The following is a 24,783-nucleotide window of genomic DNA, read 5'->3' on the forward strand; positions in this document are numbered from 1 at the left end:
TCGCCTCTTGATACGATTAGCAGTCCTTTAATATTGGAAATCGGATGGAAGCTTAGCTATTGCTTGACGCCGCCAAGCCTTCGGCCTTCCGAGGATGACGTTTTAGTCTTGAAAGTTGGAGGAAGGACATTTTACTGCAATTTGGCCTTAAAACTGCCATCTGCTTGCAAGTGGACAGGTAGAGTCGGCAATCTGGCAGAGAGATTGCCCCTCCAGCTGTGCCTGATAATAGTAATAGGTGAATAAACGCTCGTGGAATAAAGGAAGGCGGAGGAGAAAACTTGGGAGCGTTCAGTTCGGTGAGGATAAGGGAACACAGCTCTCTGCCCGGTATGCAAGCCGCCCTGGGAAATCGATTGGTTAGGTTTGCATCGCGAGATTGTTAATATTAATTATGTGGAATGAAATTCTTGATGATGCGGAGGAGTGGTGAATAAGGGTTACGTTGAGGTTTTTGGTTTCAGTCAGGAGTGTGGGTAAGAAAAGTAGAACGTATTGAAATTTGGAGAATGTTGGTGGGCTGAAAAAAAAAAAAGAAACTAAAGAGGCTTTACAGAGAAGCTCACCCAATGCTGTAAGTATTTCGCCTATAATCAACTTTTATTACTGCTTTTATGCTATGGTGACTACTCAAAGGTTGAATTGAACTTTCCTAGGTAACTTTCTTTCCCGTGAGTTTGGGAATTGAATTTAAGTTACAAGTCCCGAATCAGAAGGGTACCGATAGTAAAGCTAAACGCGCGTGCTGTTTACATGTCGGAAAGGTTCATTTTTTAAAATCTATATTGCCTACGGGTCGTCTGTATAACCTGCACAGCTGCAGTCCCCTATCTGCAATTTCAGAGAGAAAAGCCCCTTAGACGTCAGTGGAGCTTCTAAACAAACCTGAGTACGATTGGATTGAATGACTTCGATGTGTGGGAAAAGTTTTTTTTTTAATATGCAAAGATACAAGTAGAGATAGAAAAGAGAAGGTAAGTAAGGAGTAGGGATAGTTGCAGAAGTTAGGTATACAGGATGGTGCAGGAATAGGACGAGATTGTCTTCTGTTGATTTCCGACGACCGTCAGCTGTGTAGACCAGCAGGAGCATGGGTCTTGGGAGAGCTGGGGGAATGCAGGTACTGCCGAGAAAAGACCAAACGGAGAACCGAGGGCGGTGGTGGGCAAAGGACGTGAGAAGCCGGCTTGACTTAAGCGGACTGCTCTTCTCCGTTTCCCCTCGGCCTTCGCCTTCCCCTGCTCTTTGCCGGATGATCCCGAAGTGCCTCGGCCTCGGGGCCCACAGCCGACTAGGAAAGCGGTGGCGGCGCGATTCTACTCGGCTGAAGCAGGAGTCCGGCCATGGCAGAGACGGAGAGCGGCGGCGACAGCTCGGTGCATAAGACTCGTTTCGAAGCGGCCGTGAAGGTGATCCAGAGCCTGCCCAAAAATGGTAAGTAGAAGGAAAACGATGGAGGTAGACCCGGAGCAAGTGGGGGGGGGGGTGGAATTGCAAAACATGGATGAGTCCGCTTTTTTCCTGATTTTTTGCAATAAATGATGCCAATAACTAGTCACCCTTGAGTAGTATCAAAGCTAAGCAGAGCTGGATCTGGTCAGACTCCCTTCAAACGACATGGTGACTGGGAAGTGAAAGGCTACACCAAACTGCTTAGGTGGGATTGCCAAAGTGGTCAAGAACAACTTGAGGAAGTTTTATGTTAGATCTGGAATATCCAAGGTAGACTGCTCACTCTAGATAGAAAATCACCAAATATCTCTCTTTGAGGCTGGATTCACACAGCGCTCTGGCTTACAAATCAGTCAGCCATGTTTTACCTTAAGTGTATGCAGTCAATCAAGTCAAGGTGGTTCACTTATGATTCAGCATATGCCATACAAATTCCCATATATGCATTGACTTGCATTAATGATTAAAATCACCCTAATCACATTTTTACACAGTGCTGGAAAATTGTCCATTCTAGAGTTAGGTGCCACCAACTTTGTGTACTTACTACAATGTATGTCTCCAGGCTGAGTAGGGACTTGCATTAATCATAACATAAAAATCTTAACTCTGTACTGAAAAAATGTCTGGAAATTGAGTTTTGGCAACTGGACTTTTCCCGTTCATACAAATCTTTCGCTGCTTATTCAAGTAGCTTCTTCAGTCCGAGCAAGTTGGTTGGAGCAATTCCATATATATCTTCCAGGGTGTTTTCATTTCTCACTAACCTGAATAGATTTGTTAGAACATTTTTTTCTCTGCCTCCTCACCTAAGTCCTAAATCCTTTTCCTGCACAAATCCCTGTAAGTGTGGCCTCCCTATACTGAAAAAACGTTTTTATTCAATCATCTTAAAATTATAAGCTAAGCTTCAGGAATTCTTCCCTCAAACAAAATGGTTAGAAATTCAGAAAAAAGTTCAGTGGGGAAGACAATGTGGTTGGTGGTGAAGGCAGAAAGTGTTTGGAATATCTGTAGAATGTAAAATGGTTAACCGTGAATGAGAACAACTCTTCAGAATCTAAAATTGCCTTAATTTTTACAATTTCTTTGACAATTAAATGATTTACATTTCAATTAATTCTTTTTTGGCTAGCACCCCATATGTCTAGACTAAGGTTAGGAATACATTGTTTCTTTTCATTAGATTTTGTGTAGGCAATGGCTTATGAGTGTAACAATATGTTTTCAAGTTTCTTGCTTTTCTACTCAACCCTTTCCTGAAACTGCTGGAACAGCATAGGAATTCACACCACTAAACATAATTTGTAGAATTTTTAAAAAAGTATTTTAAGAAATAATAGATCAAGTACAAAATTTTGTTTCCATTCCTTCAGTTTTGTTTATTAATCAACCACTTGCCAGTTGTGCAATTGTCTAAACAAGATTTTAGCTGTGAAAATAACGCCTCCACTTTATTTCTGTGTTTCTTTATTTAGAAGAACCATCATTTATTCCTTCATAGTAATATTGTTTGGTTGGGTTTTCTTGTTAAGTAAAGCCATGTTTTGGAATCAAAAGCTCATTTTTCAATATATATGTCAAATTGTTTTTACAAGTAATTCTTGGAACTATAAATGTAAAATGGGAAGTATTTTATCAATATATGGTACATCTGTCGTAAGCAAGATAAATATGATAAATTCCATTTCTAAGATATTGAGAACACGGTAGCTTAATAAAATAAATGGAATAGATTTGGGGAGGTTTGAATAAAGACTTTGGACTTTTAAAATCTGTTTTACTGGCCCATTTTGCCATAATTTTGCATATAGTCAAAGATAGGTCTAAAACAGCTAACCTGCCTAAAGGGTAAAGACAGTTGGGGATTCAGCATTATTATGTCATAGGGATAAGAACAATCTGATTTATCGTTAGTAGAATAATTGTCATTTTTTAGTAAAATGTGCTTTGAATTTTTATGGTGTTTTGTTTATTACTAGAATATAGCTTTTACCTATGGATTCCACTTCAAATCTAATATGAGACATAGCAGCACTCATCCTTTTTTATACTTGTCTGGACAGTTTACTTTTTCTAATGAAAGAAATGGAAAATAGTGTTGATACCATTGCCTGAATATTCATATTGATTGGGTTTTTTTTCTATTTGTGCAAAGGTAGTTTCATCATTAGATCTCCTCAGAGTTTAAAGTCAAAATAAACAGGCAAGATAACTGATCTTTGAGTTGAAACTAGTGGGAATAAAACCATTTTTAAATTCCCATAAATGATTGCCTATTTTGAGTTTACAATAACCTAGAATCACTGTGTTAAAGCTATTATGTCACTATTTTTCACTCTAAAAATCTTTCCCCATAGGTTCTTTCCAGCCAACAAATGAAATGATGCTGAAATTCTATAGCTTTTATAAGCAAGCAACTCAAGGACCTTGTAATAGTCCAAGACCTGGATTTTGGGATCCTATTGGTAGATATAAATGGTAAATATTATACAACAAAGATGTTTTTAATCTTTGTAGTGATGCCTTGTCTATTCCTCCCCCCCACCTTGTATGGAAAGTATTTGTCTTGGGAATAAAGCACATCCTTTGCTCAAATTCAAATTCAGTCCTTGCTATCTCCACATAGTTCTGAAAATGTATTTGAAAATCTGATCCAGAAAACTCTGGAGATCATAGAAATCTTTCACATTTTTGCTTATTATGGCTACTTTTTGAGGGACAAAAACTTTATTGCAAAAATATGAATGTATGTGCTATTTGAAATAGAGCTTGATCACTTTTTTGCCTTTTTAAAAAAAATTGAGCTAACAACAATGTGATTCTGTACTGAAAAAAAAATGCAGTTCCTTAGGCAATAAACACACATAAAGCTCACATATTAATTATTGAAGATATTATTACATCATAGTAAAGTAGGGCAGTATTTTGAAGATGTTCTCCCTGTGACATTCATTGTAGGGATGCATGGAGTTCATTGGGCACAATGCCCAAAGAAGATGCTATGATTGCATATGTTGAAGAAATGAAAAAGGTAAGAGCTGTTTTATATACCCAGATAGAATATATATACATTTTACAGAAATTAGGTTTTTTTAAACTACATTTCAGAAGAAATTTCTGTAACTTACTTAATGGACATTAATCTTAGAGCTAGCTGCCTTCATATTGAGAGTATTAGGAAAATTGCTGCCATAAAAAAAGTGATAAACCCTAGTATAACCCATTATGGAAGTTTATGTGTGTGAGAGCAGACTCTCCAGAAAATTGCCTGTACCTGTGATGCCTTCTCTCCTTCTCTTTAAGTCCTCTCTCCAGCGTCAGCCCAGCAAAGTTGATTACAAAAGCTGAGTTGTAAAACAACTGAGTGTGAGGGAGGGAGAAGATGATGTAAGTAAGCAAGCAAGCAGCCAGAAAGATATTTTTTTCTAGCAGTACCCACAACGAGTACTGATAGCTGTAGTAGGAGTAGTAGCAGTGGGGAAGAGTTGAGAAGAGAGAGTAGTGAGTAAATAGTAGGTATGAGTACATATGTGTGTTATCTAGGGATCTATGTTGTTGTTAGCTCTTTTATGTCTTCACCTCACCAAATTGGGTATAGTGTTTTTTTTTAAAACTGAGGCAAACAGCCTTCCCTGGATTGCTGGAGGTGGAATTAGTTTTTTACAGCAAAATAAAATTAAATGTATGCCATTTTAAATTTGTGTTTAAAGATCATCAATTTTTTTGTTGAATGAAATGTATTTCTGGGTGGCTTGAAAATGTCTGATGAAAATCTAAAAATATGTAAGACTCTCATTACAGTTTCCATTTTGGTGGCTTATCAAATCTTATGTCTTCTGCAGAATTTTTGGTATGTCTGATTCCACTTGGATAGAAATGCAGCATTTTCCAATTTTTTTAAATTGAATAAGGAAGTATCACTAAATTCTAAATATATACCCTTTTCAGTAGATATTAATATATTGAAAGGGAGTGTGAATTCATATGACTACAAGACTAGAAGCTGATAAATCCTTAATTTTCTAGCTAAACCTGTTTTGTTTCTAATGATTGCCCAGCTATAGAAGGGCAAATATATGCAGAAAACATGGAATGACAAGTAGCTATATAATTGAGTAACTTAGGTTTGTACAGGAATTGTGAATAACTGTTAGTGAATTAACACATCTTGATATATCATTTAGTACCACCTTCAAAACAAGATATTCCTCATATATTTGTGTGTTTTTGTTATGTGTATTCACATTTACCATATATCTATATTGATGGTCAATAGAGTCTTTCAAGTTAGTGGATCCTACTTTGTAGTAAAACTTTGTTTTAACAAACTGAGAAGAAAGTTTGCTCTGTGAAATCTGATGGTTACAAAAACAAAGTTTGATGGGAGAGATAAGTGGACCACCTGTATAGAACAGGAAGAAAAAAGATAGTCAAGCTACTTTTCTGTATAGGGGATTGTTTTTGAAATATAGCAATTGCTGACATTTGTGTAGCCAGAACAGGTTACATCAATTACGTCAATTTAGATTATTTATGTAATGATGTCCTTATATCAATAAAGAAAAATAACATGGAAATGTAATCTCTGATTTACTGGACATTCATGAACAATGGATATCTGTTAGGTTTCATCCTAGTCAGGGACAAACTATTTAGAGAAGCTCAAAATAAACAAAAAAAATCAGATAAGTAATATTTATTAAACAAAATTAGAAGCCACAGCCAAATGATGTAAACAATAGTGTAATCCATTGCATGCAAAGACTATGTCTTTAAGGTACAGTAAATTGATGTTTTGCTATAATTAAAACACTACTACTGTGTTTTAATTACTACTGTTAGTGTATTCTCTTAAGCAAGAAAGTAACAAAAAAGTCAGATAGAAAGAACCAGAGTAGTACCATGAGTGTTGTTTGGGTTGCCTCTTTATTGTTGCGTGTCTATTTACAAGAATCTTGCCAGTAGCTGGATAAGAGTTTCATGGATTCTGGTGGTGGTCAGGTCCATGTGGCTTCCTGCTGTGCAAAGACTTTAAGCTAGCCAGTCTTCTCCTCCTCCCACTCTAGCTGGAGATTCCACCACAAATAGGCCAACATCTTAGAAATATTGGGAACTCTTCTAAAAGCAAATCGTAGATAAAATTGATTAATGCAAATATTGTAACGTTTTCTAATTTAGTTTTGATAACTGTTGGCTATAATCCAAATCTGTTTGAGGTTGCAGTTAAATCTATAGAGATTCTTCTTGTGGAACTGGTTCAGAGCAAAGCATCACAGTGATTGTCAAACTTACCACTGAAAGGTATGTGGTTCATATATGTTTTGTGTTTCTCCAGATTCTTGAAACAATGCCAGTGACAGACAAAGTTGAGGAACTGCTACATGTTTTAGGCCCATTTTATGAAATTGTAGAGGATAAAAAAAATAAAGGATCTGATCTAATCACAGGTGGGAATACAAAACAACTCTTACCTATTAGCTATAAATTGCTTAATTTTAAATTACACTATATTTTAATGCTGTTTGTCTGGCTTGTACTACCAGTGATTTAAAATAATGTTAAAAGCTTTTTTGTGGTACTGATTAGCAACGATTCATTGAGCAATCTTTTGAACTAGCAATGATAATGAATGGTCCTCAAAATTCTAGCATTTGCAGCATCCCCATCTTCACATGATCACCATTTGTGACCTTCTTTGACAATTTCCTATAAATAAAATCAAATAGTAACCAGTGGGTGTCCTTACTTAATAATCCACATGAACTGCTTAACAACGGCAATCAGAAATGCTGAAATTTTAGTCACTAAGTGGCTAGTTCACATGACATTGTGCTTTACTATATGGTCCTCAATGTTGGAAATTGCACTCCCAATTGCTGTTGCTAACTGAAGATTATTGGTTACTTGTTTTAGAATAAATTCCACTGAATATTGAAAAAAGATGCATATAGTAGGGTTACCATACTGAGTTGCAAAGTTCTGGAATTACCCTAAATGGCAGCAAAAATTTAGATTTTTCTGATCTTCCACCTAGTGGTTGTTTAGATTTTTGCAATCCTACTATATAAAATTATAAATATCCAAAAAATAAGACGGTTAATAATGCCTGTGAAAATGCATTTATTTCTATTATCATGACATAACTTCCATGGAAATGTGCTTTGTTCTGCCTTATCTTGGCTAGTCCTTTTTTTCATAATGTCTAAACCAGCCATGTCCAACCTGTGGCCTGCAGGTCACATGTGGCTTTGGACAGCTAGTAATGCAGCCCCACAAGGTTGTAAATTTTTAACAATAATATATTTTATATGCAGTCCAAGACAATTCCTCCTCATTCAGTGTGGCCCAAGCAAGCCAAAAACTTGAGTACCCATGGTCTAAAAATATATGCATCCATTAAATCTTTTTTTTCCTTCAAAAAATGTAATATTTGAAAAGATACTTAATATGAACTGAAATACAGGATTACAGATTCTATTATTAATAGCTAGTTATATTTTGCATATGATGACAAAAAAAATAATAGCAATCTTCTTATCATGCCTCAGGTGAGTGGGATTTTACATAACATATTTAGTTTGATTAAATATTTCATTTTGTAGGTTTGGGGAAGATGTTGGCTCACAAACCAATCAAACAAGCTGGGTTTGCACAATTTAAAAAAACAATGGAAGGTTAAAACTTAACTGAATAGCTAGTTATTAACTGAACTGGTTCTATAAAAGCAGCCACTTTTGATGCTCAGGTTATGAGTTTTTACTGCCTCTCATCTCCTTTTTGAGGGCTGGTGTGGCAGAATGTGGGGAGGTGATGTCTCTTTGCTATGCAATGTCTGGGTGCTATATTTCTAAGCAATACAATGAGAAAAATGTGGAAGAGACATTAGCTATATTCTTTGTATAAATATAAATACTAACACAGTGCCACTTTTGTAGTGCATAAGGTCAATGCTAGTTAGTCAGATAGTAGGTCAAATAAAATCTGTAAATTCAGGCCTTTAATTAAGATATTCTCTTATACTTTTCTCCTAATTTGCATTTGTAGTTACATTACCTGAGGATACACAGACATACATACAGACACACATACAGAAAATAGGTCTTGATTTATCAGTATTATAGTGATATGAACGAATCATGGCCAAAAAAGTCAAAGAGACTTTGGTCTTATTTACTTTTAAGAACACTATTCTCTTTTACTCTGCCAAACTATGCTAAATAAATTGAGCAGATCATTTGCAAAGCAGTTGTTAAATTAAAAAATTTTTTTAAACAATTCCCTTAGCCAAAGTAGTATTTTGCTGTCTGATCATTTCCTGTAAAAAAATCAGTATGTACAGCTAGAACCTGTTCTTTAAAAATAAGTAGCCTTATTTAGCTTCTTGAAAAAAAAAGTCTGTAATATGCTAATTTTTTTGTTATCAAATAGCAAAAAAAACCTAGCTATGTGAAATGTTATATATGGATACCTGGTATGAAATTTAGCACTTGCCTCTGAATGTAAATAGAATATTTTGGGGAAAAACATGACTGCCAAATAATGGTATTGTATATTTGGTCTACTCCAAATGCTTTTATGACTCCATAATAGGGTATCTATTTTGTTCCTGAGATATATTCAGCAGTAACGAAATTCTTACAGAGATAGTTAAACTTTCCAATATGGAGTAAGTAAGGCATGATTTGGTTTCTTTGCTTGACAGAAAGTAATAATGTTACAAATATAATGAAAAGTCTTAGGGCATCTTAAAAGGGCTTAATTTATATAACATAATATTTCTCAACCATGTCAGCATTAAAATGTGTAGATTTCAACTCACCGCATGGCTGGCTGTGGTGAATTCTAGGAGTTGAAGTCTGCCCCTCTTAAAGTTGTGAGGTTGAGAAACACTGCCATAAGTTTTAATGGTATCAATTTTAGTGTGACTATTTCATCAGAGGCATGAAATATTATTTTACAGCTTCTGATGAAGTACACTTTAATTAAAAATACACATTTATGCCATATTAAATTAATCCTTATTTTTTAGCACAAGAGTTCCTGGTTTTGGTGTTACTGCTTTGAAAAGCTGCACAAATAAAAATTTGACTGCTATAGCAATGGTACTAATAGAGAAAAAGGTCAATAAATGATGATGTGTTTTTCAATAATTATAGTTCAGTGCTCAGCCTAGATTAAGCCTTTTCCCCTTTTTCCTGCTTAATGGATCACTTGAAATTGATCATCGAGAATTTATAGATTGGACAATGATAGTTTAAAAAAGAATGGGACCAGGCAGAACAATTATATATATTATATATAATTATTATATATATTATAACAATTATATATTATATATATATATATATATAATATCAACCACAGTTATATTATTTTTATTGGTATTATATACATTATATGCTCAGATTTTGCTTCAAATTAAATTAATTTTTCTGCAGTTGTATAGAGTAGTGGCCTTCTGCATCTACTTGTGAAAATGTAATTTTCATTTCATTGCTCACATTTTATCACATTAGACAAGAAGAAGAAAAGTGAAATATTGTGCTAATTATTTTATCAGAGAAGACACTAAGGAAAAAAACCTGAGCAAATTTTACCCATTACATCAGGGTTGATTCCAATAGATATATCTATAAAAATTGCTAACGTATTTGGGAAGGCATGACATTGATTGATACAGTCACATTTCACCCTTTTTTTTAGGAGCCCAAGGCATTATAACAATTTTCGCTCTGATATTTAAGGTACAAAATATTATCAGCTAATCCACCCCTTAATTATCCTGAAATTCTTTTGAATTCTGAAAAAAACAGATAGCAAAGCATGTTGCACAAGATCCAAGGTGTAATTTACACAGGCATAGTACAGTAGATGTTCAAGTTATGCTACAAAGTTGAAAATTTGCCACTTTGTAAACAGTGACTCTGGTTTGTATAACAGCCCTGCACAAATTGTACTAAAGTCAGTAGTAGAAATAAATCCCATTATATTATATAGTAATGAATGAAACGATAGAGAACTATATACAGATAATCCTCATTTAATGATTGGTCACTTAATGATTGTTCAAAGTTATGATGGACCTCAAAAAAAGCTATTTACCGCCAGTTCTCAAAGTTACAATTGCCATATACACACCTACAATCATGGGATAGCATTTTGAGCATTTGACAGTTCGCATTTAGAACTGGTTGCAGCATCTTGCAGTCACATGACCACAATTTGTGACGAAAATGCTAAAAACATCCATTGGATATTCTGGATTCACTTAATGACAATGTGGTTAGCTTCAGAAACTTCCCTTATTGTTATAGATCCGTTCATAATCTGTCTTTGATTCTCCATAGACTTTAGTAAATTTTGTGTTTTTAAATAATCGGCTACCATTTCCAAGGGAATGTTATGTCCTATGTGCAAGTTAGAATAATACTGATAAAAAGATTTTTATATAGCCGCTGTTAATATAGAATTCCCCTCTTGATATTTCACAGAATGTAGACTTGAAGAGGAAGGAAAAGTGACTTTCATTATTCCAAATTAAAATTAGATAAAGTTTGGTTTCCTGTGATGCTCATCTCCATTTCTTAGCTGAGGGAGCCACCATTACCCAAAGATGCTTCCATGGTCACGGAGCCAGTATGGCTTTACACCAAGGTGCACGGAATGCTGTTAGCTTCCCACCGATGTGGTACCTATTTCTCTACTTACATTTGTGTGCTTTCTAGGTGGGCAAGAGCTGGGGCAAGGAATGAGAAATCACCCTGTTGCGCAGCATTCGGGTCCTGAACCCAGGCTGTGAGCTTTCTAGCTAGCAAGCTTAGCACCTTTAACAACTGAGCAATCGTGCGACCTTAAAAATTAGGTACCTAAATAATTATTTTACAGCCACAGTTTTTAGGTAAATAAAATTTATCTTAATAGATCCTCACAAAGCTGTGCCAACTATGAATGGAAAATCAGAAAACGACAACAGTGGAGCAGAATCGGAGGAAGAAGCACAACAGGAAGAATTGAGAGTTGTCCAGCAGATTGATAAAGGTACATATTTATTTCTAAATAGCATATACCTTTTCACAGATTTTTGATAAAGCTGCTTCTCAGGACAACAACAACAAAAATTGGCAAACCTTGTTAGGAAATAATTGTGTTCTCCTAACAATAATGAGAAAGCATGATTCTTATTTATATTAGATTTTCAATATTTTAACTTGTAGGTCCTAGTTTTTTGAGAGACCTTCTGTCTTCCATAGTGTCTGTCCAGCTGATCTGAAGTGGCTAAGTTGGTGGTCTCTGAATTCCTTTGATTAAACAATGTCAAGGATTCCAGAAGTTCATCTCCATGTGAAGTGCAGTTTCTACCTATAATATGTAATATATATAAAATAAGTCCAGTATTATAAAGAATTAGTTTGGGTTTATTATCCAGTGAAAATAAGCTACATGAACCCATTTGATAATTCTCAGCCCTTAACTTCTGAAAGAGAGCCTATTTGTTAAAAGTTATAAACCTAAAACCAGGACACTGTGGGTTCTAATTCCGCTTTAGGCACGAAGTCAGCTTTTTTCTCTCAGCTAGGAAGGAGATAATGGCAAATGCTTCTGAAATATTGCAAATAAAAGTGCAGGGACAATGAATTGAATAAATGAATAATTCAGAATGTTATTCTTTGTCACTTATTTATGAGTTAATCTCATTGCACATAAAAAAGCATTTTTCAAATAAGCAGTTATAGAATTGGGCTATGTAGCTTGAATATCAATACATTATAATGTATTGAAAATGAAAGAACGATTTATTTACATCAAATTTAGACATTGCCCCTCTCACTGTCTCTGGATGGTTTATAGGTAAAAATCATAAAACCATAAGAAAACACCATAACACAAATAAAAACAAATTTAGAAACAGTTAAAAGGTGGAAGGATCATTTTCAAGCCACCCACTAGACCTGGAGTTGCATGCTACTCTTCAATCCTCGTGCCAGTTGGCAGAGCCATCTTCATGCTGTTCCAGAAGGCCATAAAAGTGGGGACCAATGTCACCTCTGAATGCAAGTTTTTCCATAGAGTAGAGCAGCTCTCTTCCTAGATGCCACCAGTCAAAATTATTTAACCAAAGGAGTCGGTAACACACCCTTCCTGCCTAACCGGTGGAACAGTTTGAAGTAATTGGGACAAGATGATTCTTCAAGTAAGCTGATTCTATGCCATGGCAATTGAGAAATATTTTAATGCTTCTAAGTAAATCCTGTAATTCTATACTTGGGTAGTTGGATTCTTGGAATTCAGTTGCACCTAATTACAAAGATTCTGTTCCCAGATAAGTGTATAGTGTAACCACTTTTTTTTCTAATGGCAATTAAAATTTCAGTTTTCCTGTACCAAATGAAAATGTGTAGACAGCAAGTTATTAGGAAAAATCAAACCCATGGGTCAGCCATGGAAGTTTAGAGCCAATTTGGATAGTTCTCATGGTCTCTTAACCCAACATTTAAAGTTGTTGTGGGAGAAATGGAAAAAAGTTGCTATGTATGTTGCCTTGACTGTCTGGAAAAATTGGTGGCATGTATGTTGTTAGATGTAATATAAATAGTAGATTGATACATTTTTAAAGAACAAGCTGTTTTAAGCACTTTTATTATCAATGATCATTTAGATTAATTTGTGAAATATTTAGTTCATAAATACTGTATGTATTGGTCAACAATTAAAAATGCACTGGTAGTCCTTGATTTGCAACAGTTTGTTTAGTGACCATTCAAAGTTACAATGGCACTGAAACAAGTGATTTATGAACATTTTTCACACTTATGACCATTGCAGTGTCTCCATGGTCACATGATCAAAATTCAAACACTTGGCAATTGACTCATATTTATGATGGTCACTGTGTCCCAGGGTCATGTGATCCCCTTTTGCGACCTTCTAACAAACAAAGTCAATGGATAAGCCAGACTCAGCTAACAGCCATGTTACCAACTTAACAACTTCAGTGATTCACTTAACAATTGTGGTACAAAAGATCGTAAAATGGGGCAAAATTCACTTAACAATTGTTTTGCTTAGCAACAGAAAGTTTGGGGTCAATTGTGGTCATAAGTCAAAGACTACCTCCATTTGTAAAAATACAGTATGTTATAATGAGGTTCTTTTTGTAAATTTATATACTTAGGACTTTCAGAAGAAGATATGAAACAAAATTCATCCCCTGATAAGGACTTAGATGATGTGGTTGTTAATGGCAGTTGTAATGCTGTTTCTGACATTGACATGAGCAATGGCATACAGACCAAATCTAACCTGAATGGCATCAGCGTGGATGATGAAATAAAGAAAAGTGAAAAGTGCCTTGAGTTACCAGTCATCCCTAACTCGGATTCTATTCATCAAGGTATGGTCTTTAGGTGCTTTTGTTATCCAAATCCACATTCATGTTTGCCAGTGTGGATAATTTTTTAATAAACATTTCCTGTTGGGGCTGCTTGGTTTGTTTTCAAGCACTGATGCACATAGAAGAATAAACAGTGGGTTGGTGCCCAGTTTAAATGAAGAATTAATTTAAATAGCCTTTCATATAGACATGCCACAATACCATAAACACCTATTTCCTTTTACTGCAACCAAGTAGTCCTAATTTCTGATTGTTTGTTTTCCTGCTTGAGTGGGAAAATTAATATTTCCTACTTACTCTTCTATCCGCTTAAATAATGGGCAAATAATGGAACCTCCTTAAATTTTATCATCCAAAAGACGGTCAGCTTTTTGTTGAATATTTTTTTCTGCAAACACACTTATTTATAGATATTATATACAACCCTATGTTAAAGAAATACTGTAAAAGTGCTTCAGGTAGCCCTTAATTTTTTTGCCCTTTCAACAATGTCAACACTTACGGAAGAAAAGGAGGTACAAAAGTAGACTGGCATTTATATATGGAACATTGTATAGTGTGTATCGATAGATATGGCAAAATGAATCTAAATTATGACAAGTGTGTATGTGCAAACAATGAAATTGGGAGCGTAGCTTCAGATAGAATAAAGGTAAAGATGCTCTCAAATTGAGCATGGCTTTTTGTGATGGCATGGGCCAACCCAGATTTTTCTTGCCTTTGGAATAAAGTCTTTTTCAAGATGTCGTTCAATTTCTCAATCTAGCATACTCCCAGCCAATCTGATTATGGTTACACACCCAGACCAGATTGGCCAGATTGACTAAGACTGAGGGAGCATATCTTAGGTATTTATCCATTTAGAAAATACATAAGCCTTGCATGTACAAAGAAAAAGATTGGGCTAACATAATTAAGAATTGTATATTTAAAATGTGCAATTTGTTTTCCTCTCATGTAGAGAGTGAAAAATCTTTTAGAGATTAACTTTTCTACCTTTGATTTTGCATACACACACACACACAAACATATCCACACAGATATAAAAATATATAACAGCACTGTTTTATTGTGAACTATCATTGCAAAGGAAGATTCTGTCTAGCTGCTCTTTTGCAAACCATTCAGCTTTTACAAATTGCTAAGTTAAAAATGCTAATTCTGATGTTTGATTAGATAATTTTATTTTGATATTTAAGTATTAAGTCACTACTGTTGCTAAGTATTTGGTCATGTATACACAGGTCAAAATGAAGACACCACTGAAGTGTCTGGAATTCAACTCTTGACAAGTGATTCAGATAGTGAAATATACTGTGATTCAATGGAGCAATTTGGACAAGAGGAGGTAAATTTTGCAATCTGTTATGTTGTAATATAAAAAAATCTTTACATAATAATCATTCTACAAATACACAAAATGATTTTTTGACTGTAAACAGTAACTATCTTATATTGTCCATCTGGTCAAAGAATTCAGGTCTGATATATATCAGTTTCAGTTTCTAATAAACAATAATAAAACTTTCCCAAGAGCCTGGATAGCTTTTGCATCTTTCTGAAGCATAATGTTAGTTTAAAAAAAGTAATAGTTTTCATCTATGCAGCTTCGCATTTAACCTGCATTTAATTAAAATCAAAGAGTAAGGGAGAGGCTGATAATTAAGGTCACCTTACAATGAGAGAGATACAGATAGTTCTTGATTTACCACCACAATTGCTTTTCCATTGCTAAGCAAAGCAATTGTTAAGTGAATCACACTGGATTTCATGACATTTTTTGCCATAATTGTTCAGTAAGTCACTGAAGTTGTTAAATGAACCATATGGTTATTAAGTGAATCCAATTTTTCCAATTGGCTTTGCTTGTTGGAAGCTGGCTGGGAAGGTTGCAAATAGCAATCACATGACCCAGTAATGCCGCAACTGTTGTAAATATATGCAGATTGCTGAGTGCCTGAATTTTGATCACATGATTGCACAACTTTTCTGCCATGACACCTGACTCATGGAACGTTCTTCTCTCAAAAATTAGATTAGTTCCATTACTTTTGATAAATCTATCATAAGGCTCTCAAGATCTGATAATGTTATTAAGCCCACCTGGGGCTCCCAAAGAACCAGTGAAATGCTTAGATCTCTCCACTGCTGGGCTGGTTATTTTTATCCCCTCTTCAGCTAGGGTTTGTATCTATTTTTATAATATATATTGTTAATATGACTTTTTACATTTTTTTAATCTGTGGTTTTTACATGTGATTCCACCTGTTTGTTATGCAGCAGAGACTCCTTGGGTAAGATGGGCAGCTATATAAATTTGATAAATAAATAGTGCCTTTTGCTCTTGTAAACATATAGATCCCAGAAATCAGCTCATCAGTCAAGGAAATTTCCAGACATCCATTAACTTTCTCAGAAGTAGATCATAATAATGTTATAGAAACTTCTGGTTTTCTTGAACTTGGAAACCACAAAGCAGAAAGTATAAAGGAAGCTGCACTTGAAGGAAAGGGTGAAGTCAAGTGTGGCGGTGAAGATGCCAAAGCAAATGATGGAGGCCCTCAAAAAGAGAAGAAAAATGGTGAAAAGGTTGACTTCTATGGAGCTCGAAGGGGAAGAGGTATTATTGGAATACTTATTTTGTTGGAACTCTTGCATAAATGAGGCATATTTAAAGTCATTCTTAACATTTCTTATAATAATGGTTTTGTGCATGGTTGATGCATAAATTATATTTATATATAATACATATTAACGGCTGGCACACTTTGAAAATGATTCGGGATAGAGCTTTGGTACTCTCTGCTATTTATTAAAGCAGCCACATCTTTATTAATTTTCTGTGCAAGTCTAAAAAATGGCACTGCTTTAAGAATCCTTTTAAAGTAGTGACATCTTTTTTCACATTTTACTGGAGAATTGGAAAAAGTTAGCCTACTTTATGGAAAGCAGAGAGGCGTCTGACTTTGCACAACGTACAAGCACCATTAAGTCTTTTTGAAAATATATGTAGCTCTGATTCATTTACTTTTCTTCTAAAAGTATTTTTCCCTTAATTTAGGACACAGAATGTATCCTTTAGGAGATGGTGCCCAAGGTGGACAGATGGGCAGTGGAGGAGATGGAGAACGATGGGGTTCAGACAGAGGACCACGGAGCACCCTCAATGAACAGATCGCAATTGTACTCATACGATTGCAAGAAGATATGCAGAATATTCTTCAGAGATTGCATGCACTTGAGACACTCACAACTTCACAGGTAAATGTAATGTATGTGGATAAGTATCCAAGGAAGTCTGTCTGTCTATTTATCTATCTATACAATACCGTACAGTTCAATATGGGATATTTTCAAGGCAAGTATATCTCTGAATATCTCCCTGAATTTTTAAGAAGTTTTCCAATGAAGGCAATACATTAGAAGCCCTGCTATTATTGAATCTGGTAAGGAAATGTCTCTGGAACAATGGGTCATGGATTGTCTAGTTGATTACTAAATGTGTCTTTGACTGTGACCATCAATTGGGCAAAACAGTGCTTCATAGGACAATTTTTGAATCGAGATACCTCAAATGGGCTTACACAATGTGTTCAAAATTCAGGAACATCATTCATGTGAGATTGAAATTTAGCAAATCTGTAGCTGCTTCAGTGCTGCCATGCTGATGGACTACTGCCTGCAGATTTAGTACACTGGCCCCATCTTAGCCCTCGGGGGATTGGGTAGACTAGACCCATCATTGGCTGCCAGAGGACAATCAAGCCGGTAGGAAGTTGCTTCTGCTACAACTACTTTTTGGCCCTCGATCCATTCTGTTTCTCTGTTTAGGAAAAGAAATACTTCTAAAACCCAACATGACATGGGTTATCTAGCTTTCTTAAATTTTAGAAGCTTATTAGCTTATTAGCTAAACTATTTAGTGGAGAAAATTTTTGCCTTTGAGGGACTCCACTTCCCACCTATATCCACATACTCCAGCAAAAGGAAAATAGAGACAGAAGACATTTTTGAAAAACAGGGTTTTTTTTACTATTTACTATTCTAATTCTTTTATGAATTGCAGTATTTAAACTATTTAATCAAAGTGAAAATAATGTTCTTATAGTTTATTTTGTTACAGAACTATCTGTAAGGTCCAGACCAATTAGAAAAGGAAAGATGGAAAAACATTCTGGAATGTAATAGAGACAAAGAGAGAACAGTGAAGTTCACATAAGGAGGCAATTAGCTATTACTTAAGCTAAATTCTTATATGCCATATTTTTTAATAAATGTGAGCAGAAACTCTACCTGGACAGATCCCAAAAGATATGCCATGATATAAAGTTTTAATTTGAAACATGTTTTTAAATACTTTGTTCTATTTGGTTTGTGTTTGTAGGCAACACTACATTCAAATAATCAGCCTGAGGCACCTGTTAAGGTAGATTTTAATTTACTTCTTAATATACATATAAATCAGTTTTGATCTTTATTGTAATTTTCTTAAATTGTACAGGTTAGAATGGAAGGGTTTTATTGCACCACAATATCTAAGAATCTATTCCAAAAAACATTTTAAATGCTATTTTAACTATTTGAGAAGACAAATGTGTTTATTATTTCACCTAATTAGAGGTAGTTCACAGCTTATGATCATAACTGGGACTGGAATTTTGGACCCTAAGCAATGATGTCATTAATGAGTCATCAAGTAACGACCTGATTTGGGGGATATTTTTATCATGGTCATTAAGTGAATCTGGCTTTCTCAATTGACTTTACTTATCAAAAGCCAGCTGGGAAGAATGCAAATTGCAATCATGTGACTACAGGACTTTGCAATTGTTATAAATGCAAGATGATTGCCAAGCAGCCAAATTGTGATCACTTGTCAACAAGGGTTGGTATGAAAGTCATAATGTTTGAGGATAGGCCATAAGTTACTTTTTCTGAGGCTGTCATAACTTTGAACCATCAATGAATAAATAGTTGGAAGTCAGGAACTATATGTACAAAGATTGCATGTCAGCGTTCAGCCAAAATGGCCAACAAAAATAAATGAAACAAAAACACCATATTAAACTTTTTAATGTATGATAAGAAACAAATTTGTGTTGCTACGTTGGCAGTTGCTGACATCTTTAAACATCTTTAAATGTTTCTGAATGTTGATGTTCTTACAGAGAAAATACTCAAATTGCAGGACAATTTCTATAGTTTTATATTAAGTATAATTTTACTGTGTACATATAATATTAAAAAATCTCTTCAGAATAACGATGAAGTCTAGGAGAACAGTGTTCACTAGTGATAACGTGAACCAATTATGGTTGCAAACTTATACAGTAATCCTTAAGTTTTTTTCAGCACAACAATTATTCCAAAATCTTGGGAGGTGATGGTCATCTTGGTGGTGTTTTTAAATAGTTGATAGGCATCTTATTTATGATTTTTGAGTTATATAGGTGGTTTTACTAGGGACATTTTAATATTTAATGTTGGAATTTTTATAGCAGATGCTGCTTTAATATTTATTGGTGAACATGAATTTTGTATGCCATTCAGAAACCATCGTGGTGGCCCTTTGAGATTTCTCCTGGTGCTTTAGCCTTTGCTGTTTTATGGCCCTTTGTTGCCCAATGGCTGGTGCATTTATATCTTCAAAGAAGAAGAAGGTAAGACAAAAGTATGGATTGGAGTTATATACACGTTATGTCTGAACCTTTAGGAGCAACTTAATTCTTATTCCCGAATCTTGGGAATGAAAATAAGAAATTCTTTCACAGTAATGCATGTTTTGTATACAAAAGCTTGGCATTTAGGTCTGGGAGAAATATGCTTTCACAAATCTTAAAAGATTAATTCCAGTCAATCAGACAGTATTATACTGGAAAACACCAGGCACCACTTAGCTAAGATTGAATTGGGCCATCTAATAGCAACATCTTAAGTCTTCTTCTGCAAGAAGTACATGGAGAATGGGCAGGGTTTTCCAAGTTGAATAATCTTCGAGTTTCATTACATTGTTTTTTTGTATGCTTCTTTCGTTGGACATATCCAGAATAGGAGACAAGTTACAAAGGTGGAAATAAAGCATAAATAAATGTATCTAAAATAGTGAGATGTAATCTATCTGCGTATTATAGATGTAATCTATCTGCAGATTTTATAGGTCACATTAACAAACATTTTAATGAATACTGGTAATGGAAAGCATTGTGTATAGTTGAAGTGCTGGTTAGGACTGATCTGAAATAATTTCTAATCTATTTTCTACTACAGAGGATCACAGGGTGACTCTGGGCTATATTAGCTTGGTCTTTGAATCTAACCTACCTCCTGGTATTCCTGGAAGAAAGTTGCATACTGATCTGTCATCAACACAATCCTGTAAAAGTTTCTACATTCTTAACACATCAATCTGTTTATTCCAAATTTTTCTTTTCTTTTTATTTCTTTTTTTATTTATTCAGCAATGTTATGCCACAGATCAATCAGTGAAGAAAATCTTCAAGGGTATTCTCTCCATAAAACCTGATTAGGAACAAGAGCAATTGCCTGAGTTGTGTTAAAAAAAAAAAGTCAAGATCCAACTTTGGGACCAAAGCATTGAACTTTTTTATATGTGTCTGTTTTAAAAGGGCAAAATTTCAATCAACAGGTAGTACTCAATGGAACTACAATTACAGGGAAGGAAGCATGCAGTAGGGTATCCCTAGGGGCCCAATATCTTCAACACCTTAATAAATGATTTGAAAAAGGGGATAGAAGGGAAACTCATCAGGTTTGCAGGCCACACCAAGCTGAAGAAATAAGCAATATTTTAGAAGACAAACTCAAGATCCAGAAGGATCTTAACAGACTAGAATACTGAGCCTGTCCAACAAAATCGAATCTGATGGCAAGTAAAATATGATTTTTCATTTGGGCAAGAAAAACGAAATGCACAGGGATAGAATAGGTGGCATGTGGCTCCACAGCAGTAACTGTTGGAAGAACCTGGGAGTTCTAGTGGATAACCAGTTAAGTATGAGTCAGCAATGTGCTGCAGCAGCCAAAAAAGCCAATGCAGTTCTAGGCTACATCAGCAGAGGAATAGTACTGATTTAACATGACATATTAATATCACTGACAAGTCTGACAAGAACTAGGGATGATACGATAACAGGCTTCCAATATTTGATGGGCTATCAGAATGAAGAGGGGATCAATCTATTCTCCAAAGCTCCTGAGGGCGGGATAAGAAACAATGGATGGAAACTTATTAAAGAGAGTTCCAACCTAGAACTAAGGAGAAATTTCCTGACAGTGAGAATAATCATGGAATGGGTTGCCTCCAGAAATTGTAGGTGTTCCAACACTGGAAGTTTTAAAGAAAAGATTGGATAGCCATTTGTCTGGAATAGTATAAGGTCTCCTGATTGAGTAGGGAGTTGGACTAGAAGACTTCCAAAATCCCTTCCAATTCTGTTATTCTGTAGAATGGAATAGCACAGAATTTGCAGAGGGTTTCCAGTGTAAGTAGGGCAAGAGTTACAAGATTTAGCTCTACTTGCCATTCCTGATATGCAACTTTCTCAGTTGTGAATATTATTGTTATTGAGCAATGGAGCAATAGGCTTTCCCCCCCTCTTTCTGAATTCTTTTTCGCTGTTCAGCTTACTACCCTTCCATCCAGCCAGGCCCTTCAGTATGAGTCCATAAAGGTGTCTAAAATAGGAACAAAGCTTCAAAAATATTTTTGTTATGTGTTATTAGATCAGTTACTTAGAAGTGAAAAATAACAAATCCTTATCAGACCTCTGGGTGCTGGTTGGTTTTCTGTTTTTGATTTTGGCAGATTATAATCACCAGCAATGTGGAAGGATTTTCACAAGAGCGTAGAATTCTTGTTTTGCTGCATGAAGAAAAGGGTATTCTTACAGATACATATTTGAAATTACTTTATAATCAAAGAAAATGCAGAATTATCTAGTATCCATCAGTCTTTTTAGGGAAGCAGGGGGAGAAAAATTCAGACATATTGGCTGATTTCCAACTACATTAATCTGAATGCAGTTTTTTGTTTGTGTATCCAGTGGTTGAGACAAAGCAAAAGCTACTATTTTATAATACTCAAGGAACATTTGTGAGGTTGATTGGGAATTTAAAAGAGCAATTCACCTTTTTAACATAGTATCTTCTTTCCCAATTCATATATTTATACAATTAAAAATAATAATCAAAGCTTCCCAAATGAACATATAGGTCCTCGACTTATGATTGTTTGCTTAATAATTGACGTTATGATACACCTCCCTGGGGATATTTACAGCCTGGTTCTGAAGTTACAGTGGCTGCTCCCCCCACTCATGTGACCACATCTTAGGCCTTGGCAGTTGCTCCACATTTACAGCTGTTTGCAGTGTCCTACAGGCACATGACTGTACTTTACAACATTTTTGTCAAAACCTGCCATTTACGTCTAGTTTTCAGCAAAAATGCTCCATAGCTATCAATTGATTCACTTAAGGACTGCCGCAGTCACTTTAACAATTGCTGCGTTCATTTTTCCACCACAAAAAAGTCATAAAATTGGGTTGGTCATGTAGGTGACCCATTTTAGGACTGTTCACGACTTATGACTGTAATGGGCAGGCTCTAGTATGGTTGTAAGTCAAGGACTACCTGAAGGTACAGAAGAAGAATATACATGAACCTGAGAGCTTTGTTAAATATTTAAGAGCTTCAGCAACAGAAATTTTGTTGCAAAGAAATATTTTCTGTTTGAAAATTAAAATGCATAAATTGAACTTTACATATAACATTTAACTTTATTAATTCTGTCCGTACATGTTAAAGTCCAGACTATAAATAATACCAAATGTCTAGCTCTCTTATTTACAAATAAAAGAGAAATAAAAGGGGCACCTTGCATGAATATTGAGGAATAATCTCATTGGAAGAACTACAGTATATATTCCTGAATTTCAGTAGAAATGCATGCATGAAGTTGGTAATCACTGCCCTATCTCTCTCTTTCAGAAAACCGAACTGAGCCTTCCATTCCTGATTTTACATAAGAACTACTGGGATGGGAAGATTTTGAAAAATACCATAATTAACGCAGGAACTATAAGCTCTGGAATAATTAAAACATCCTTGTCTTTTTCCTTTACATTTTTTCTTTTTCTTTTTGCACTACTGAAGATTCTATACTTGAATGAGACATCTTTACTATATTTCTAATAGAACAAATACAACTGTCCTAAGCAATCATATGAACTACAATTATTATGACAATACCTTCCTGATGAACAGTTTGTATAATGTCTTAGTTTTCAGTTCCTACTGGGGGAAAAAAAGTCTTTAGAAAGGAGAAGAAAAATCCTTGAAAGCATGTATCCCGAGTCCCAAAATTCCATGGTACTGTAGCTGTATAATTTGTTTTATAATGCCAGCATTTTGGTTAGACATGCAATAGATTGAGTAAACAGTACACCCCCTCCCCAAAGGCTGAAGTAAGCAGAATTACGATTGCATTTAAGAGTAATAAGTCTAATTTCTAACTGTTACTATATGTGATAACTTTTTAATAAAGAAAAGTAAATGCTTGAGGCTGTTGATTTTGCTTTCACAGGTGCCACCAAAATTATATATTTTTAAAAGCCACAAAACTATGCATAGCCATACATCTCAGTGTAAGAATACACTGAGATGTACACCCAACGGAGTCTCAAATAGCATGATGGATTCAAAATAGTTCATTGGAAAGAATGCGTGATAAAGAATAAAAACAGCCCTGAAGATACTAAATTCAGTGCAACTTGAGGCAAGTTATAAACACTTATATTGAATAAAGAGGCAAGTACTGTCTTTATTTAAAAAAATCCAATTTAACCAACACTTAGTCATAGGTTTTGTATACTAAAAACTTGCCCTATGATGCTATTGTGCATTTGTAAAGAAATACTTTGTAAATGGATGCCAGTGGGAAAGGGTGTTACCGGTAACAGCAATACCTTATCTAAAGCTATGCAAACAACCCTGCTGTTAAGTTACTCCCACTGACTAATCAGAACTGGATAATTTATTGTACTGTATCCAACACTGGAAGAAATCTATCGAAATGAATAAGACTATGATACTTGCAGGCAGACTCACTTTTTTTTTTTAAAAAAAAAAATGTAATATGCCTTGTTAAGAGCATATACAACTCCTTTCGACTATTTTCAACATCAGAACGGCCACAGGAGGTACTTCCCACCCACCCCTGCCAGGGGATTTAAGCAAACCCAGGAACCCTAAATTTGATTCCATTTTTATTCAAAAACTAGGTGCTGTGTTCTCATGACTGAATGTTCATCAGGGTTAAAACACCCCCTGAAGTTTGAGCTCTTTGACCAGATAAGTCCTCTCAAATTTATAAAACAGTAAATCTTTCAGCTATAGTCATTGCTAAGTCTGCTACAGTTGCAGATTTAGCAAGTTTTGAGTGTCACTTTGAGGAAAGGTACTGTAAATGCTTCAAACTAGATAGATCTTTGTGCAGGTGCATCTGCAGAATATGGTCAGAAAAGTCAAGGTGGCAACCATGTAAGTGTGATTGAAGTTTAGGCAGAATTTGGATCACACCACTGGCCATTCTTTTGACCACATACTCCTGCCTTCCTGCAACAGTTGATTATAAATTCAATCAGCCTGTATAGATACGAATATTCTATGAAGCCACAGCTGGCTGTTTCTGTTATGTTTGCGTCTTGCTGAATCCAGAACATCCCTTTTTACTGTTAACAGGTAAGCAAAATGTTTAACTGTTACAGTAAAGTTTTCCTGTAAACTTTTAACTTTTCCTGTTTTAATGCTTTCATAGTCTTTTTTTGCTCTAAATTGCTTTATGATCATTGTAGCATTATCATATTACATTTTTGCCTATTGATCAGATTTATATTAGGATATAACAGCTGGTAGTA

General features: G+C 35.1%; 1 protein-coding gene across 1 annotated transcript; it reads left to right on the plus strand.

Moving 5' to 3' along the window:
- On the plus strand, positions 1-23,469 carry ACBD5 (acyl-CoA binding domain containing 5). The gene is made up of 13 exons (XM_015810648.1): positions 1-574; positions 1,265-1,434; positions 3,813-3,933; positions 4,414-4,486; positions 6,791-6,902; positions 11,377-11,493; positions 13,628-13,846; positions 15,091-15,194; positions 16,205-16,466; positions 16,908-17,107; positions 18,231-18,272; positions 19,397-19,506; positions 22,856-23,469. Exons 2-13 carry the CDS (start codon positions 1,344-1,346, stop codon positions 22,866-22,868), a joined length of 1,464 nt encoding a protein of 487 aa, XP_015666134.1. The 5' UTR covers positions 1-574; positions 1,265-1,343; the 3' UTR covers positions 22,869-23,469.
- Positions 23,470-24,783: the final 1,314 nt, after the last annotated feature.

This window comes from Protobothrops mucrosquamatus, unplaced genomic scaffold, assembly GCF_001527695.2.
Source record: "Protobothrops mucrosquamatus isolate PMUCROS unplaced genomic scaffold, P.Mucros_1.0 scaffold13, whole genome shotgun sequence".
Taxonomy (NCBI): domain Eukaryota; kingdom Metazoa; phylum Chordata; class Lepidosauria; order Squamata; family Viperidae; genus Protobothrops; species Protobothrops mucrosquamatus.

Coding starts and splice junctions, on each gene's coding strand:
- ACBD5 (XM_015810648.1), top strand. CDS start 1,344: ATGGCAGAGACGGAGAGCGGCGGCGACAGCTCGGTGCATAAGACTCGT. Junction 11,494..13,627: donor TGTCCAGCAGATTGATAAAG/GTACATATTTAT, acceptor TTATATACTTAG/GACTTTCAGAAGAAGATATG. Junction 18,273..19,396: donor AGCCTGAGGCACCTGTTAAG/GTAGATTTTAAT, acceptor TATGCCATTCAG/AAACCATCGTGGTGGCCCTT.